At 37.4% G+C, this 19,187-nt stretch overlaps 2 protein-coding genes across 2 annotated transcripts; one reads left to right on the top strand and one right to left on the bottom strand.

Annotated features, from left to right (window-relative positions):
- Positions 1-123: 123 nt before the first annotated feature.
- LOC148661525 (transmembrane protein 150A) lies at positions 124-9,502 on the bottom strand. The gene is made up of 7 exons (XM_088635390.1): positions 9,164-9,502; positions 5,695-5,742; positions 5,336-5,407; positions 3,299-3,366; positions 2,957-3,087; positions 2,346-2,523; positions 124-990 (listed from the first exon to the last, which is right to left on the bottom strand). The coding sequence occupies exons 1-7, from the start codon at positions 9,226-9,228 to the stop codon at positions 803-805; spliced, it is 750 nt and encodes a 249-aa protein (XP_088491516.1). The 5' UTR covers positions 9,229-9,502; the 3' UTR covers positions 124-802.
- Positions 9,503-11,046: 1,544 nt separating this feature from the next.
- Positions 11,047-17,480, top strand: LOC148661524 (NFU1 iron-sulfur cluster scaffold homolog, mitochondrial). Its single transcript, XM_088635389.1, has 8 exons — positions 11,047-11,164; positions 11,446-11,546; positions 12,489-12,624; positions 12,919-12,985; positions 13,396-13,510; positions 14,695-14,761; positions 15,617-15,791; positions 16,435-17,480. The coding sequence occupies exons 1-8, from the start codon at positions 11,100-11,102 to the stop codon at positions 16,504-16,506; spliced, it is 798 nt and encodes a 265-aa protein (XP_088491515.1). The 5' UTR covers positions 11,047-11,099; the 3' UTR covers positions 16,507-17,480.
- The last annotated feature ends 1,707 nt before the right edge of the window (positions 17,481-19,187 follow it).

The raw sequence follows: 19,187 nt of genomic DNA, 5'->3' as shown, positions 1-19,187 counted from the left end.
GAACTTTGGTTGCCTGAAATGCCCATCTCTACATGTGCAGATATGTGTCGTGTACACATTGATTTTACAGATCACTCTATAGTTTTGGTTTTGTATGCTTGAATTATGGCAAAAGAAACTCCCTTAGGCCAGACAGTTTTATTCAGATCCACATATGACATCATTGCAGAAATCACATTTTAATAACTTTGGGTTTATGGACACTTGCATTGATGTACAGTGTTTGAATTCAAAAATTACATCGCTTAATTCAGTCATTTTGTTATTCTACCATTTAAATGAGTTTGCAGTTGAGTTTCAGACATACTGTGAACAACACCTGGTGAACTTCAAACATTACCCAATGACTGAAGGATACAGTTATTTATAAGGGCACAGTAAGCCCAGAAGACAATTGAACAATTCAATTTCCAAAGCTCCCAGTGTTTTGCTTTGAAGATCAAAAATATTGCAACATATAAATGAATTTCAAAGCTGGTTACACTTCCAGTACATGTCCAGGCTATTAACTGTGATAGTTTTTCTACAGAAAACAGAATAATAGATTGTACTAAGTCTGTTGCTTTTCTAATGAGGTAGAGTTACAGTTTATTTGATTCAAGAAAACTTTATCATATATACTGTATGTGGTGTAACAACACAGCAGTACTCATTGCAGAAACCCTTTACACTGTGGTCCTACAAGGATGCATTTGGAGGAAAAAAGAAGAACAAAAATTAAACAGTGTCAAATGGGAGAGTGAGGTTCTATTGACACTCACCAATAATTATTACCAATTATTAATCAAAGTTAACCTGAGCATCAGGACAAAATCAATGATTTCTCCTCATCTCTTTTGTGTATTAAAACAGACAGCATGGAGGAGGAGAAATAGTAAAATTCAGCAACGTAAGTCAGCTCGAACAGCTGAATATTGGTGCTGAGAGTCCATTCGCAAATGGCAGACATGTGCTTATAATTGTATTCAGGCTGTACAAAGAAGACCACATCTGGGTGATCTGTAGTTAAGGAGAAATGACTTCAAAGGTTGACTCTAGTATTCTCATAAGCTCCCATGAAGACCACTGTAAACGCAATGCATTGTAAACCTGACTGCTGGCTGCTCAGCAGCCGTCATAAGGTTTTCTGAATTTATGTCAACTATGCAAAATCCCCGTGTCAAGTCAGATAATGTTTCATTAGGATCGGCAACGAAATATGCAAGTAAAAATAAGTTCAAGATTCTAGATTCTAGATATTTTCTAGATTCGTTAGGAAGTGGTAATGTATGACAATAAATTATATGCAAGTCTGAACAGATCAGGGTACATTTGTTATGTGCCAGACTGAGCTCATACTCAGTTTGAATTTGATTAAATCTGTCAGTGATAATTTCAGGCAAATGGCAAATATTCAAATGTCAGGGAGAAATGCAAGTGCCTCTCTGTTCTCGCACTAAGCATGTGTTTCACACAGCCTTGGAAAGAGCTGACAGGAAACATTAGAAGACTGTTCCCAGTTTTGCAAACGTACAGTCATGTTCCAGATTTGTTCTTTGGTGTCTGAGAGAAGAGACAGTTGAAACAAAACAAGAATAATACAAATAACAAAAGATATTTGAACTCTTTAGGACTAAGATTTCTTCTCACTTCTAATGAATTACGCAGCTTAAGCCAGTTACTCTGGTTTGGCCATCATGTACTGTTTGCTTGTAATACCTCTGTAGAAATGTTGATTATTTTAAATATTTTACTCTTTGTCACCTTATATCTGATTACAGCCCTGAAACAAAAAGTGCATGGCTGACAACGGGCTTTCTGACCGGTCTCAGCTCTGCACCTCATCAGGCAATACTGGAACATACCAAGACAGTCGAGAAGAAACAAGAAAGATTATGTTGTCTGTGAGGGAAAGGCAAGAGTTGGGGAAGGCAGAGCAGTGGCACTGTGGTTAAGGATCTGCGCCTGGGGCTGGAAAGTTGCAGGTTCAACCTCGCAGCTGGCAGAGGAATCCTATTCTGTTGGATTCTGGAACATATAAACTTAATCCCAGCTGCTCCAGGGGCGCTGTATAAATGGCTGACCCTGCGCTCTGACCCCAAGCTTCTCTCCCTGTCTGTGTGTCTCATGGAGAGCAAACTGGGGTATGCGAAAAGACAAATTCGTAATGCAAGAAATTGTATATGGCTTATCAAGTGATCTTATCTTATGTTTGTACATTATTATAGCTGCAGTGCTAATTTTGTTTTTGTACATTGTTTCGATTTTGCCATTTGTTTATGCTTCTGAAACTACAGTTGACAAAACAGCGTGAATTCCCATTACCTGAGTGGTGCTTCAGTGAGTGACGTGACTTTAAAGGATACAGAAGATGGTCGACAAAGCCTGAACGACAGTTAAAATAATTCGTAAAGGAGCAAGGAAGCGCTCCAGCCCAGTGATGAAGCACTTGCTTGTCAGGATTGTCAGTATCAAAGTGTAAAAGCAGAGGCATACAAAGCCCAGTGCTGCTCCCAGGTAGTGAAGCCATCGCACGTGAACAGGCTAAAATACAACCAACAGGAAAAGGTATAAGCACTAGCTGTAAAGCAGGAAACAGTATGTTTGTCAAATGTCTATATTTCCACTGAAACAAAAATGTTTTTTTTCCTCTTTATAAAGTGATCTGGGATTATTGTACATGAATACATGCATTAGTTCTATATATACAATATTGGTTTATAACTCAGAAATATAGGAGCTCATTTATGTTTCCATAAACCCTGGATCAGTTTAGAAAGTAACCCATTTGTAAGCTGCTGATGTGAATACAGTATGATTTCTTGATGTGATGTGTTAGGACACATTGTGCATGTGTGCAGAAGTAACAAAAAAGGCACTGCAAATCTGCCAGTATAACCATGGTTGAGTGCAAATAAGTTCTGGACCCCAGGCTGATGATAACAACTGTAAGTCAAATAATTGATCGGTTTCTTACATTGCAATTTCCGGTGACAAAAGCTCCAAATGCAGCCAAACATCCAATGGCCAGGTTTGCTTTGCTGAGTAAGGCATAGTTACTGTTCTTATCCAAAATATGAGCATGTTGGCAGATGCAGAATATGAGAACTGAAAGAGAAAAAAGATACATTCCTCAACACTTGAGTTTGCTATGCACAATTCACTGCCTCTGTACAATGCTGAAATTGACAAAAAGGACACTCTCATTTCTATCAGCTTTACTTTGTTTTCTTAATCTTTCCAAAAGTACCAATACCTTCCCATTAAAACACATTTTTCAAGGTAATATTTTCATAACTTCACATTTTATGACACTTACACAAAACAGCTGCTGCGTTGAAAGTAGCAGTGAACAAGGAATTTTCTGGTGGGTTTTTCCCACATGAGCTGCAAAGAAAAGGATTGCTAGGTTAATAGCTATAAAGCTATAAAAGCACTTTCTAAGATTTTTTATTTCGTTTCAGAAGATAAATAACAAAAACCAAAATGATGTATGTAGATGGCATAAACTTACACTTGCTGACAAAATATTGGGAACTCCCACCTCATTGGGATTCTGTACCAGTTGGTGTAGCACTTCCCAAGATTGGGTCCATTTTAATTGTGGGGGGGGGGGGAGGGGGGATAGCGTCCAGTCTGTTATGCAAGCACCCCATTTCAGCATCCTCTGTATTGCCATTGGAATGATACTCACCATGTTTAGTAATTGGCCCATCACTCCTTCAACAGGAGGAATATATGCGAGAGGTTACGTTTTTCCCAGATGACTGTGGGTGAGAAATTAATCACCTGGCCTTTTCTCAGATCACATACTGTAGCTATTAGCATCCAAATGAACTAGGTGAGCCAAATGCCCTTCGTTTATTTCCAACCTTTCTTATGTTCTTACATATGGGATTATTTTTGTCAGGGAAGTTGTGGTTCATTATCCTCAAGCGAGTCAGGAGAGAGGCTGTCCACAAGATAGCCCATCCATTTAACTCAAAATTCCTAAAGATTCTGAACATTGGGAACATGATACATTTTTGTCTTGCACATAGTAACCACAGGGAGGGATTTCTGGTATAAACAGACGTATTAGGGCTCCTGAATGCCTCAGCTAGAACCTGTGTCATATCACTAACAGGCTATGACAAGTATATCATCCAGGTGGATGCTGCACATTGGTGGTGGTGGAGGGGATCCCCATTACCTGTAAAGCGCTTTGAGTGGAGTGTCCAGAAAAGCACTATATAAGTGTAAGCAATTATTATTATTATTATTATTATTATTATTATTATTATTATTATTATTATTATTATTACTCCCCAACAGTGGGGCGCTATGGACTGGGTGTCACAGAGAGGACAGTTTCCTTTGCCCTACCAATTCTCCAGCGAAATTGTAACCCCTGCAACTTTCCTGGCACTTGCAGGCTTGGGGTACTGTTGGCGAGAAATGTGCCTCTCATTCCAGCTAGCACTGAATCTCCTGTATGACACCACATATTCTGTCACATTAGGTCAAGGGTGTGTGGCCTGTCCGTGCCTCCTCATTCTCCCCATGTCCGGTTGCAGGGTTCATCGCCGTGAGTGGAGACACGAAAAACATCCAGGTTTTTAAAAAAGCTGGGTACATCTGGTTAGCAATTCATATTTTTCAATGAATATATGCATTTTCTGTAGAGTAGTAGTATTTTCTTATTTTAAGTCATTTTGGGCTATGTTATCTGTCAACCTTTTTCAACTTGAGAAATTTCCCTGCAGAATGAACACCATCCAAAAAGTGGTAGGGAACTGCTGGCAGTTAAGAGGGGCATGATAATGGATTTATACCTCATAAAAAAACAGCAGAAAAGATTGCATGGGTATTTGCTTGACACGTGTCAATTAAAGACACCAGCAGGTACAAACAGACTTGGAGACCTTTCCAGCTGATGCTGGATTTATGGCCCAAAAAGCAGAACACAAAGACATGGTCTGAGAGGCTCAGAGCAATTATCAATGATATTTAGAAGGCTCTGATGAAGTAGTCCATTATATTATAACAATGCAAAAGTGAATACTGTGTTTTCACATAATGGTCTTAAATTTTGTCATTTTAATATCCGTTCTCTCTTGAGATTGGTCTTTAAAAAAACTCAGGAATATAGACATAGAAGCACAGACACATGAAGAAGGCTCTACTACCAAAACGTTGAGTTTCTCGTTTCTATTTTTCAGTGTGGAATTATTGTTTACTTGTTCCTTTGCAGCCAACACATGCTGACACAGTTCCCCACTGCTCCAAACATTTACAAACCTTATGCATGTACACTTCAGTGCATTAATATAATAAATTAAAGTGATCAAAGTGGTCAGCAGGAAGGTGTTCATACCTAATCATTGGCATATTTCCATCAGTGCAGCACTGTTCTGATGCATTTGGGTGACAGAAATCTGTGTATTTCCTGAAATTAAATGAGATAAATTGTAAGAAAGAAAACAGACTCAATCTGAGGAATTTTCCTAATATAGTACAACCTAGATTTCTACTAATGAATGTAATCAGCTCAGCTACAGTATTCTGTATAACATACAATTTATTAAATACAATTTCACTATTTCACTAGCATAATACAGTGGTGTTTGACAGCAGCCATAACAACTATACAAAATGATTAATTCAGCTGTTGTTCATCAATCTATGAAACTGTTGTAGGGCAACAACTGGCAAATCATGAAAAAAGCAACATACCAGTTGCTGAGTGGGCATACGTGCTTGTAGCTGACTGCAAGTCCATACCTGCAAGCAACAAAATCATAGTCTCTTATTCAAACTGCTCAAAATATGCATCAGCATGTTTCATTAATTAAAATATGAAGACATTCATTTAACCAACTAATTATTAACATTTCTAAGATTGATTTACATGTACAGGCATGTACATTGTTGTATGTATATATTGTTTTCTAGGTGTTACCACAATATGCTTAATGATTTAGTTTAATATAAAGGATTTCATATATTTTTATCTAGATTAGAATTTTCAGTTTTGCATGTCACAGTTATTTTTCTCCACGGTATGTTCAGTTGTGGACTTTTGCTTAAATATGGTTTCTTTCATTTTGAATGTAGGTGTTTTACAACAGTCATGCTCACAGCGAAAATTAATTTATGCTCTAGTCTTTTAATGAGTAACCAGGATCTGCATTCATGGAGCTCAGAGAAATACAGACTTTCATTAAAAGACAGTAATCCATTCACCATTCATACACATGCACTGTGTACACTGTATTTTGCCAGCTAATGCTATCTGTTACCTTTGGACAATGAGGGAGAAAAGCCTTTCATAATTACAGTACATATGTATAATAAGACGCTTCTGGGGTTCTCTCCTCAAACATTAAGTGTCAGCCTTTTTTCTTTAAGGCCAACATTTCACATTATATAATTGTCTAGATGGACATACAGTATCATAGTTGATATAAGTGTGACATGTCAGCAAAACAAGCACTGGATCAGTAGACACTATAACATAAAGCCACTATAACAGAAAATAGTCATAGCATGAACATCCTTTGTCATCTAGCTCTGCCTGTATTTTGGACACCAGGAAGAAAGGTTTTCAAAAAGGACTTTCCTTCATGATGAAATACGTCAGATCACAAGGATACACACTTAGTTTTGAGAAAGAATCTTAAGCATTTTGTTTTGCAGTTCTAGAATAAAGAATTTGAAAAAAATGGTATCCCTCTTACATACCTTCATGAATAATTGCTGCTTTGAATAGCATACATGGGAACGTTTGTGACGTAAGTTTTACATAATGCTTAAACAAACACCTTGTTTTAGAACAGTGAAGGACATATACTAACTATAACCTGCACAAAGCTCAAATCAAAGTAAAAGAAAGAAATGACGCAGAGCCTTAGGGTGGTGTTCATTGTGTGACTTCCATTGGAAATGTCACTGTTTCTAAATACAACCACAAACACTTTTGTGAAAAGACATCGTTTCTTAAACAAACAAAGCAAACTAAAAAGACAACATCTTATTTTTTCAGAATCGGTCATAAGAATTATCAGTCTTCTTATCTCAATTCTTCTTATCAATAAGAATTATGACTGATACAACAAACATAATGAGAAGACTCAAGGAAATACAAAATAAAATACATTCAACTAAGCCAATTGATTTCATTTCATGTACGGGAAGGTACCGTAAAATATGTTGTTTATTGAAGATTAACAAAATTACTGTAGCTTTCTTCCATTTGAATGTGCTATTATTTCTTGAGTTACACTAGTAAAACACTTGTAGTGTTTGCAAATCAGTCTGCCAGTACATTAACAAAATTAAAATAGTCTATAATTTCTTTACCGCTCCCTGTTAGATTTGCTAATGAGTGGATTATCTTTCCCAATGCACCTGCAAATGTGTCTCAGTAATTTTGAAAGACTTCTTATCTACATCCTGGACTGCATTCTTTGCAGACACTTCTTTGGAAGGTGGTAGGAATGCAAAAAACCTGGCAAAAACCCCGCACAAGCAAAGGGAGAATATGCACAGAAGGCATTGCAGTCTGAAATCGAACCTGGGACCGAAGAGATGAGAGGCAGTAGTGGCACTGTTATGCCCACCCTGTGATCTAACAGACTGCAAATCCATTACACTAAAGATGTTCAACAAGGTTTTGTAAGCTGCCAGTGGCATCTAGTCTTTTTGAAGAGATCTGTAGCATAGCTGACAAACACCTACATGTACAGATATGGTGAAACACAAAAGAAGATTATAGCTTTTTAAAAACACTCTTTCTAGGGTTAGGATGTAGACTGAATTACAAATGTACTGTGGAGAAAGCATTATATGAATAATACATTACATATAATATTATATATAATGTAATGAACACCAAGCAGCTTCAATCTCACTGAAACAGCTTGATAATGTAGTATCTTGTGATTCTAATAAAATAAACAATCTGAAGAAAAGGAAATTTAACTGCTGCTGTCAATGGTTGACTGCATATTCCTTTAGTTGTGTAATGTGTATGCACACTTACTCATACTGACGTGTCCTACAGTTTGGGATATGCAAGAGAATAAACTGTATGGAGCCATTATGTGGTTGCCCTATAAATATGGATGTGGCATGTGAGGTTCTTATTGGCAATGATAAAGGTGCATTGTAGAGAGAATTTATCACAAATCCTGTCATCAGTCGCTTATTCTAATTAATTATTTTTTTAACTGGTTCCAATTATCATATTTCACAATTCCAGGCCTTCTGCAAGCAAATGATGTAGGACTTTCTTAAAACCTATTGCAGGCTAGGGCCAGAGTTTGGGCACCCTGCCCTTTGACCATAACCCCCTATCTACAGCCCTCATTGTAACCTCCCCACTAAACAGACTAAACTTGTTATAGCTTATCCAATAATTTAAGCAAAGATAACATATGTTGAAAAAGAGATTACTCTAGTTAACTCGGCCGTGTGAAAGCAGGAAGTGTTTCTAATATACACTTTCCATTTGCGATCACAAAAGCTAACTCTCATCATATCGCAGGTCAGTTATATAGAATGTTAATTTTAAAAGATTCCTCTCTGAATGTTGGTAAGTATTTTCTTAAATATGTGTGAAGAAAAAAGCTTTCTCAAGGTACAAAATGCTCAGATATGCTAGAAAAAAAAATTAAATAATAGCTTATAAATAACCTTGAAAAAAATGATCAGTTAGTAAGAAGAAATTCAAAGACAAAATACAATTATTCATACTGATAAAAACAATACAGGTAACTCATAATGTTAGACATGGTGTGAAAATACTTCCTAAGACATACAGTATGAGATGAACAGATCACTATAAACCTTTTCCAGGTATTGTTCTGCTCACGAAGCACGGGACTGTGAAAGCAAAAGGAAGTGTGAAATAAACAAGAACAGAGCATGTGAAAGGTTTCATTACTTCATTAAATTCCTTCATCTTTCATAAGAAATATTCTGCAGTTGAACAATTAGAACTCTGGAGATATGAGGAAAAGGTTTTTATCGTTTAAGAAATGTCAGTAAGTTGGGTTCCATGTCCATAGGCAGAGATCAAGCAAAGAATAACATGACTTTTGGCTGCAGCGATGTGACAGAAGAGTCGTTTTGCCGTTTTGATGCATGACAAACATCTCTCAAACATGTCCTTTGCAAAGCAAAAAAAAACTGTTTTACTTACACTGTCCACGAGCCTACGAGTGATATGGCTGAAAGTGTGAAAGGGATCACAATCCAGCAAACCATTTCTTCTTACTGAGAATGTGAAGCCACCGTGCGCAGACTGTAAGTGGGTTCGAGAATGAGACACAGTCTTCCAAGATGTCACGATGTAGACATCAAGCAGCAGGTGGGTCGTCAGGCAACATTCCTTAGTCACAACTCAGCAACGTTTTCCTAGCAGCATCTATGGTATGTTCTTCTGCCACAGCATCTCTCAGGGAGCAGCTCCTTTCTCTGTCATCTCTTTTCTCTGTCCCGTCTGTGTCCAGAGCAGCCTGAGCCTTAAAGCTCAGCAAACAGAATTGACCACACCCTCCCTGAGACACACAACATGGAAGCAGTTACAGGAAAATGTGGAGCGGAATGATTACCACGACCTTCCCAAGCAGGCCTAGTCAACTGCTGCCGAAACTGGACTCCTACATTTGAATTGTACTTGTTGGACTCATTTCTGGTCTGTGGTCCATCTGTTACTGCATTCTTCTTAAAAGAAAATGAGGAGATCCCCAAGGTCCTGAATTATTTACAACCACAAATGTGCCACAGAAACATAATTAAATAATGTTTTGTTCTAATTCTTAATATATGATTGTTATACCATGACTTTGCTTTTTTATCTGTTTACACAAGGGGGTCCTTGCAGGAAGTTTGAAAAGTCGTAGTGTTGAAAAACAGTTGAAAATAGCTGGACTGTGAGATGGACTGTGAAGATAAGTGGTCCTTATTAAACCAAGTTATTGTTACTAAAAAGTACTCTTCTAATTTTAGAACTTTTAATAATCATGAAATGTCTTTAATATGCTAGTAGAACTTTCTAGAAACTAAACTTTTTGTCTAATAATGAAGAACTTAAAAAAATGATGGCTCTTTCAGATTGAGCAAGATCATTGTAGATTTTCAGCACACCTTTTACTGGCTTCCTCAAAGATTTGCTGCGCAATAGAAAATATTTTTGGACATTAAAAGGGAAGCAATGAGTTCTTTGGGAAATGATGGTATAATAGAGGGCCACAGATTGTATATAGTATTGATTTACAGTCCTTTAATAAAAACAAAATGTTTTGTACTTTTATTTTAATAATTCGAAAAAAATATAAAGTCAATAGTAAAATAAAGGGTTTACAGACTAATTTAAAATCGAATTATTTTTTTAATATGGATTTTCAAGCAATTGATTATATGCGTGCACGGGGTATGTCATGAGGAAAAAATAAAAAGTAAAAAGGTAAATTACAACGTTTTTCTTCATGAGTGTATGGATTAAAAAGGAAACGAGATAGCTAAAATACACCAAGTACAGTATATCAGTAACTACCTGTGAACTTGTGAAACATGTTAGAATGGATGTTTGTACGACCTCTGCAGGACATCGTTGCTATCACAAGAATAAATTCGCCGATGAAAAAGGTCAGATCATATTTGCAGCACTTCCAACTGTTATAGTATTAAGAATACTGTAGCCTGTAATGATCTATCTAAAGTGTTAAACAGAGCAAGTGATTGTTCTTGGGATTAATAATCATCACTATTTATTTTTTTATCGGTTACCATAAAACATCAAATAAAACTCGCATGGTATTTAATACATCCTCTATTGATTTGATTTAATAGATTAACTGCCAATGCCAACAAGACCCTTTTTAATTCTTAATTCTGCGACAGTCCTTTATATGGTGCCTATTATTATTATTATTATTATTATTATTATTATTATTATTATTATTATTATTAATGGCCACAAATTAAATATAATGCAACAATAATCCTGAATTAAAAAAACAAAAAAGGAAACTCAGTTCCGTGTTCAATTTAGCAAAAGACATCACATCCGTTTTTTTAAGTATCAGGAGGTGTAAAGACAGAAAACTGAGTGGGTCCTAAGTTTCAAAACAAACATGGCGGCGTCCAGGAGGTTGAGTTTGATTGGGCTGAGGTTGCGGGCGGCTTTGTGGGACAGCAGGTTCGAACAGTCACGTTACTGATCATAATTTAGAATCGTTTGTACACACGCTTCTTGTATCCGAGAAAGCAAAAGGTGGAAGTTTAATTTCAGGGCTGTAATTAACTAAGCACAAATTAAGTCGTGATTTACGTGAACTTCCGACGTAGGACAATGTCAACTGTCCGTTCATATTTCGACATTATACTAAAACGTGATCAGGGACTGCTGTTACTGACGTGAGACTTGAGAAAAGTTTATACAAATTGAAGCAATGATAGACATGATCTTCTTTGTTTTAGGTCAGTGTCGGAAGTGAGGCAACAGAGTTTCTCTTTATATGCCAAGGAAAACGCCGCCAAATCATGTTTTCTGAATGTGTCACTCGTAAAGCATATTTCAGGTATGAAATCTCATTATTCTGTGTATGAAAACTGGAATTTTAAATGCATATACATAACGTATAATGACGTTATGCTATGAATTATTAAAATTTAAAGTATTAGTAGCATTATATCCTCCCTTTTGGTCGTATAACTGCTTCACTTGTGATGCTTTTGAAAATGTCAAAACGTCATACTTCGTGCTACACCTGTGAGGCCTCACCTAGATATCTTTTGATAATCTCTGTCCTTCCCAGCCTATGATTGCAGTGTGTTTAAAACTATTTGTATTGGACAAAAAATAACAGTTTTCGTAGAAAACGGTTATAGAGATCATCCGAGATTCACATCTGTCTCTTTCTTCTTAGTGAAAACGTTGCTGGTAGTATACAGTACCAGGCTTTGCCTTGGATAATTTACAAGCAATATTTTGACACTGATGTAAAATACATTTGCTTATTATATTTTGATGTGCTTATGAAATCTATAGTACAACTGCATTCTTCTAACATGATTCTACTATATTCAGTAATGGCATCATCTTACAACATTGTACAGAAGAGCTGTGAGGTTTTTATTGCTCGCCCTTAGTGCTTTGTTATATTATTGTTTAAGAATCTTTGGTTTATCGTGTGAAATTACATAAAATTCTCTGAGTGCCCAGGAAATACTATGACTATCTGATCTTGCTCAGAATTCACGCAGATTCATAAGGATTCAATTTTATAAAAAATGTATATTAAAACTTGAGTACACTAGTTTATGGGATGGAGTGTATTATTTTATAAAACATTTGAGGCCTTGGGCCATGTGGTATGAAGTCTTGTTGAGACAAAAAAAAAAGGTGTCTTTAGATTCTATCCAGGATATATCTACCATTTCCTTGTGAAATTAAAACTAACTCATGGATGTTTTAATCACGTAGGGGTCGACAGTGATTCGGTTGGTTAATTGTCTTGCAGTGCGGCATATGTTTATTCAGACTCAGGACACTCCAAATCCAAGAAGTTTAAAGTTTCTTCCTGGGAAGCCAGTTATGGGCACAGGAACTCTGGATTTTCCCAATGCGCAGACTACAGAATGCTCAGCTTTAGCAAGGCAAGTATTTTCATTCTGTAATGTTGGGGTCTGAATGGCTAGAACTATCCTCAACCTGTATTGTCAACATTGTCAGTGTCATTAACCACTCATTCCCCTCAGGCCTAAGAGTGTGAATGAAAAGCCTTATTGCTACACATCAGAAATGTGCAATTGCCACTTGTATTGTACAGTTTTAAAATGTGAAGTTAGTGACAGCCCTTTTAAAGAATCCATTACTTTGCCAAAGTCAAAGAAATGTAAAAGGAACTGGTTTGATTTCTTTCATTTGGATTTTTTTCTCTCTTCTTCTAGAAACCTCTTTGAAGTGGAGGGGGTTAAAAGTGTGTTCTTTGGACCAGACTTCATCACAGTGACAAAGGTATCAGTACATTTTTACAGTTTATTGTTGAAGAAAGATATAAGATGTGAAGAAGGGGTTAACTGATTCCTTTCTGCACAAAGACTGGACTTCTTGTGACACAAGACATTCGAGGCTTAACCTAACACTGACATTAAGAGTGGTCAAGGTCTGGGAACTTTCCGGACACCATGATCCCCCCCCATTACCATGGAAACGAGCTACGTCAGAAGTGGCGAAAAGTGCTATAAACTGGAAGTTTTGTACTGGTATTTTGAACCAGTTCCTTGTTCCTTGCATGCAATAAAACTTATCTGTTTAAACTTCATCTCGGGATTCAGAACTTATTTGTCTGTTACAACATTGTCATTCATTTTTTACAAAGCAAACCTAGAAATGTCTTATTAACTGTGTATTAACTGTCTTCACAGATGGATGATGAAATACACTGGAATGATATCAAGGCTAAGGTTTTTACTGTAATCTCAGAGTTCTTTGCCAGTGGAAATCCCATAACTACAGGAGCAGTGCCGCAATCTGAAAGCAGTAAGAATAAAACTGTATTCTAGGGGACAGTTCTGTTAAGGAGTTTGTGGGGCAGTGATCTGTAGTATGATAATTAATTATCCCATTATAAAAAAGGTGCAGCTTATGCATTATGCATCCAGGAGACCTCCTCGGAAAAACTAAGGTTTCTGTTGGAAGAGGTGTTAGTGGGGCCAGCAGGGGGCGCTCACCCTGCGGTCCATGTGGGTCCTAATGCCCCAGTATAGTGACGGGGACACTATACTGTAAACAGGCGCCGTCCTTCGGATGAGACGTAAAAGAGAGGTCCTGATTCTCTGTGGTCATTAAAAATCCCAGGGCGTTTCTCGAAAAGAGTAGGGGTGTAACCCTGGCGTCCTGGCCAAATTTCCCATTGGCCCTCACCAATCATGGCCTCCTAATAATCCCCATCTATGAATTGGCTACATTACTCTGCTCTCCTCCCCACTGATAGCTGATGTGTGGTGAGTGTTCTGGCGCACTATGGCTGCCATCGCATCATCCAGGTGGATGCTGCACATTGGTGGTGGTGGAGGGGAGTTCCCATTACCTGTAAAGCGCTTTGAGTGGAATGTCCAGAAAAGCGCTATATAAGTGTAAGCAATTATTATTATTATTATTATTATTATTATTATTATTATTATTATTAAGCTTATTTGTTTTATATAATTTTGTTCATATCCTGCTTAGTTTGCCTTTAGTTGTTTTCTGTAATTTTGTTTAGGACCTTAAACTTGAAATTAATATCTATCCCAGTTCACTCCTTCAGCAGTGAGACAAATCTCATTTATTAATGAGTAACATACAGCTCTTTTTAGCATTGCCCCCCAAAAAATCTGCCTTTCACAACAAGGAATTAAGATGTTTTTTACCAAGAAGAGGGTAGTTGATGATGTGCCAAAAATGGCAGGTTTTTACAGGTTCAAGTTGGTTTTGGAAAGAGGGTTGTTTAGCATGTGTGGTAAAAGTCCAGGGTGTACAATAAAAAGGGAGGCATAATAGATGTGATAGACTACTCAATTTAAAACTACAATCAAAACTAAAAATAGTTATAAATCTAGAATAATTAACATCAGTTCTAAGGTCTTAAAATCTGTAGAGACTGAATAGATGGACGCTTAAAAGTTTAAATAAGTATAACTATAAAGACAAGTGAAACAGTTTCCCTTTTCTTATTGCTTTAGCCCAGTCAGAAGAAGATGAGGATGAAGTCGTTGCTATGATTAAGGAACTTCTGGACACAAGGATCAGGTAAAAACATGTACAGTAATGTTCTTTCTTGTTAGAACAGTCCAGTAGATTAGCCAACTGGGCTTCTTAAGCTTTCCAGTAAAAACAGCAACTCCCTGATGTCACTGAGGGACGTGTCACACCCCCAATTGGTGCCAGCTCCCCTGTAAAGCACTGTGTAGCGTACAATATGTAAAACAGTTGATTACTGTGCGAGTGGGTGTGTTAGAGGAACCAGTCTACATGTCTCAATTTTTCTGGAAAGATAGAGTAATCTCAGCCATGAAGACAAGTCATGTACAGCTGCTGATTCCAAATTTGGTTTCTCAAAGGCCATGTGTTAATTCAATCAGCAGTAAAGCATTTTTTTAATGTAGAGGAAACGCATATGAAAGTAGTTTTAGTGCAGTCTTCAGCAAAAGTTGCATGTGTATATACACTAATGTAGATTTATTTTTTAATGTGAATTTTGTCAGTTTATGCTGAGAGGCTTTGAAAATGCTGTTGGTTCCAATATTTCGCTGCTATGTATGTTCTCTAGTATATATTCTGATTATCTCAAAATGCTAATCAAGAGATATAGTAAAATGCAGACTAAAATATGTATGAAACAATAGTTTGGGCAAAGGTTCCATGGAGCGTGAGAAGAATTGAGATGCAATACAAAATATCAATTATGCAAAAACTATAAAAGGATATACTGTGCATATATATATAACTGTGTGTATATAAAGTTTGGATATTGGTCAAGTTGAGCAATACTATTGAGATCTAGTTTTTGTGTCATAACCAGGGGATTTGGCTCCATTATTCTGCAAGCTTTTGTGTCGCTCAGTGTGCTCTGCTTGAGGGGCTTACCTTTTTCTAATGTGCCAGACCAACAGTGCAAGAGGATGGTGGGGATGTGATTTTCAAGGGGTTTGAGGATGGGACGGTGAAGCTGAAGCTTGTGGGCTCCTGCACGGGCTGTCCCAGCTCTAGCGTCACGCTGAAGAACGGAATCCAGAACATGCTGCAGTTCTACATTCCAGAGGTGGATGAGGTAGAGCAGGTGAGGGAACTAAAGGGACAACCTTAACAGGGGCTTACAGTGGAAACTCACCAGCCATTTGCATGGAGGGATTTAGTATTTTTGCAACACAAACATATCATAGCACAGGTGCCCCTTCATTGCCATAGATTGTTTTGTTTTTTAAGCCATGTTGTGAAAAGAGTGCAGTTTTTCTTTATAGAAATGAATATAACTTGTGGGTCCCAGCGTGACTCAGCGGGTTCAAGTGCTCATATCAAGCCAGATTGAGTTCTGTGATCCAGACAGGCCATGTCTGTGCCGAGCTCATGTCACACAATGGTCTGCACGGCTCTTGGGGGAGGGTTTGGAATTCAGGCTTTCAGTTTTCAAATGGGCCAGCTGGGTTGAACGGCTCCTCTTGTTAGGAAACTGCCTAGTGTTCTAATGGAGTGCGTCAAAGATGAAGGGCCTGAAGAGTAGCCCTTCTTCACTTCCTGCTTCTCCACATGCGGGTACAGGGATAACTGGTGTGAGCTGAGTTGTAAAGTCACAAGGTGCGATTCCACAAATCCTTTTTAAAAGTCTAACTTTATATTAAAAAATGTAACTTGTTAGTACAGATTGCAGGTTTGCTTCTAGAAAAGAGATCTTTTTTTATACCAGATACTTTTTATTTGTACAGGTTCAAGATGAGGTGGATGAAATTAATCTGAAAGTCTTTTCAGAAGTGGAGAGGAAACTGCAGGACTCCTAGATCTGCATTTTGCATGGTGTGCACCACTTCACTTCTGCCTTTTCACCTGTGATTCATCCCATCTGAGTACGCCTAGAATGACTAGACAGCACTTTGAGCGGTCACTAGTCTGAAATACAGTCTTTGGATTATAAACACACTAGCCCAGATTCCCAAAGCAGTTCACAGAGTCACTGATAAAAGAGAGTTAAACCAGTAACAGGATAACTCTGAAAGAGTTAAACCAGTAATATAAAAAGTCCTCTGTTCAGGATTTCTTTAATAAAGTAAAGATTCAATCAAATTAATGTAGTCAATGTATGATATACGTACCAATGTACCATACGATAGTGTATTACCAGAGTTTAAAATATGTTTTTGTGCACTTTCACAATGTCCCTTATAATTACATATCAATATTTTCATGGGTTTATTATTTAGTCCTTAACTGATCATTTTAGTATTATCTGTCAAGTTATTTCGTACCAAAAAGTGAAGCAGGAAATCTGTTTGCTACCTTTAATATTGTATTTTTGTATTTATTATGGGAATACTGTAAAATCATTTGAATTCGGACAGAAATTACCAGGACTAATGGATACAGTCCAAGATCATAGATGAAGATGGTCTCCTAGATCTTATATTCTCTGTAGAGTCTTGCATTTAAAGAAGATTGCACATATGGTACCCAATTTCTGCTATTCCATGTTGTCAGATGTCTGATAATAAATGCTGAACCTAATTTAACTGGTGCTCCTTAGCCTATATACTGTACTCAATACATGTTAAATGTGAAAAAATGTCATGCACGTCAGGTCATGCGTGAAATATTGGTACAACATAAATCTGTTTTTCAGTGAAACATATTCCAACCAAATATAGAAAGGGGCTTATACTGTAAAAGATTAAGTTGAATGTGTTATCTGTACTATATTTACTGTAGTAATCTGGATAAATGCTGTCAGTACTATGCAGAATAAAACCTTTACATTGCAGTTGTTAAATGTGGTTTTTCAGGTACATCGGAGTGGATTTGGAAAGAACTGTCTTGATATTATGCACTCCCCCCGTGCTGGGCTATGTACAGCTTTTAGTAGTATTTTTGATAGGTGAAACCTTTTCTAATGGTCATTATTAACAGCATTATTTGAATCAGAATTTAGTTATTTTCTTCTGTACGCCAGGGTTTTCAAAGTGGGTGTTACTGAGATTATAGAATCCGTTGTACCACTTTATGGATGCAATTTAGAATTTGTTCACTAAATTTAGTAATGGTGCTTGTGCAGTAGAATAAGGACTGAACACTGCATCACTTGCTACCAAACAGGAATGTTTTCTCAGATTATTACTGTACCAAACCTTTTGTTATGGAATTGACTAGAGGGCACTCAGTTGTGCAGTATCGATCCACTGATTCGGTATCAGTTAGTTAACTACATCGGCGCACGCAGTCTGGTCTTGGCAGAAACATCCAAAATTTTGTGGTATTTATCCTTTTCTGCTGTCCATCTCGTTGGACATTGCTACAAATGTCCACAATCGTTAACTGTGTACTGTGTAACTGTGCATGTCAAACAAGCAAATAGTTATCCAAATTTGAAAAGCATGTCTCTTTTGAATTATGTATATCAATATCAAAATGTGTATGGGGTCAGATGTTGTTGTGCAGGTTTGCCCTTTGCCCTGAGCAAGGCTGTGAGGTTGAGATTATCAGTCGTGGTGTGTGGGACAGTAACTCATTTTCAGCAGGGAAATCTCAGGCTGTAGGTTCACTACAGACCTTTCACAGGGATCGATCACGGATAGTCTGCATATCCTCATGTGCACTCCTGTCCAGTGACTAGCTATGAGTTGCACAATGTGAAATCACGCTTTTCATAACCCATCTTATTTTCCCAGAATGATGAATCTTCCCTAATTCAATGTTCTTTCTGAAGACTGATGTTTCCTTTCATCTGGTTAGTCTCTGAATATTCGCATATTGGAAATATAGAGCTTTATTTGAAAATCAGGGTAGCAATCTGAGGTAGAGGCTATGGTCTGGATTACAGGTAGGTCTTGGGTTCAAGCCCCAGATGGGATGCTGCTGTTGTACGTGTTGAGCAAAGTAGTTCAATTGCTCTAGTAAATGCCCTGCTGTAGAAATGTGTCTCTAGGCTGTCACTATACATGAGAATTTGTTCTCAATTGACTTGCCTTTATTTTCTTGTATATCCAAACTTAAGTTATAGTATGTTTGGAAGTCAGCTGCTTGGATTTTAACCAAAGCTATAATGTTCTGAGCATGTTTCACCTGGTAAAGCTTCCTTGCATTGGCTCCCTGGAATTTCTGTACACTGGTCTCATGTTGGCTTTGTTTAGTGTCTTCAGATGGTTACCACGAAAAAAAGTGCTGAAGAAAATGCAGTTGTATTATAATGTGGTGAAATAAAAGAGTAAAAAAAATAGGATGGTTATGGGTGTAAATGCCAGGTGGGGCAGTGCTATTGCACACGTGCATAATCAAATTGCTTCTGCAAAACAGCTGCATACATGGGTACACAGGTAAAGGCTATATTCAGTAATGCAGTATAAGTATAATGCTTTATAAAAAGCTTTCTAAATCTCCATCCTCAGCCATAGTAGTCTCAGGAACGTGAGAACAGCTGTGCACGTCAGGCAAGTGAACGAGTGCATCATTCCCATTAGGAGGTTGAGCTGTA

The sequence above is a fragment of the Lepisosteus platostomus genome, chromosome 6 (assembly GCF_059453375.1).
Source record: "Lepisosteus platostomus isolate fLepPlt1 chromosome 6, fLepPlt1.hap1, whole genome shotgun sequence".
NCBI classification, from domain to species: domain Eukaryota; kingdom Metazoa; phylum Chordata; class Actinopteri; order Semionotiformes; family Lepisosteidae; genus Lepisosteus; species Lepisosteus platostomus.
This window is presented reverse-complemented; position numbering and strand designations above follow the sequence as displayed.

What these genes read in the sequence shown, in the direction of transcription:
- LOC148661524 (XM_088635389.1), top strand. Translation starts at nt 11,100, where the DNA reads ATGGCGGCGTCCAGGAGGTTGAGTTTGATTGGGCTGAGGTTGCGGGCG. An exon ending in GAATGCTCAGCTTTAGCAAG is followed by an intron (nt 12,625 to 12,918) that starts GCAAGTATTTTC and finishes CTCTTCTTCTAG; the next exon opens with AAACCTCTTTGAAGTGGAGG. An exon ending in CTTCTGGACACAAGGATCAG is followed by an intron (nt 14,762 to 15,616) that starts GTAAAAACATGT and finishes CTAATGTGCCAG; the next exon opens with ACCAACAGTGCAAGAGGATG.
- LOC148661525 (XM_088635390.1), bottom strand. Translation starts at nt 9,228, where the DNA reads ATGGTTTGCTGGATTGTGATCCCTTTCACACTTTCAGCCATATCACTC. An exon ending in CTCGTAGGCTCGTGGACAGT is followed by an intron (nt 5,743 to 9,163) that starts GTAAGTAAAACA and finishes TGTTGCTTGCAG; the next exon opens with GTATGGACTTGCAGTCAGCT. An exon ending in GTATGCCCACTCAGCAACTG is followed by an intron (nt 5,408 to 5,694) that starts GTATGTTGCTTT and finishes ATTTAATTTCAG; the next exon opens with GAAATACACAGATTTCTGTC.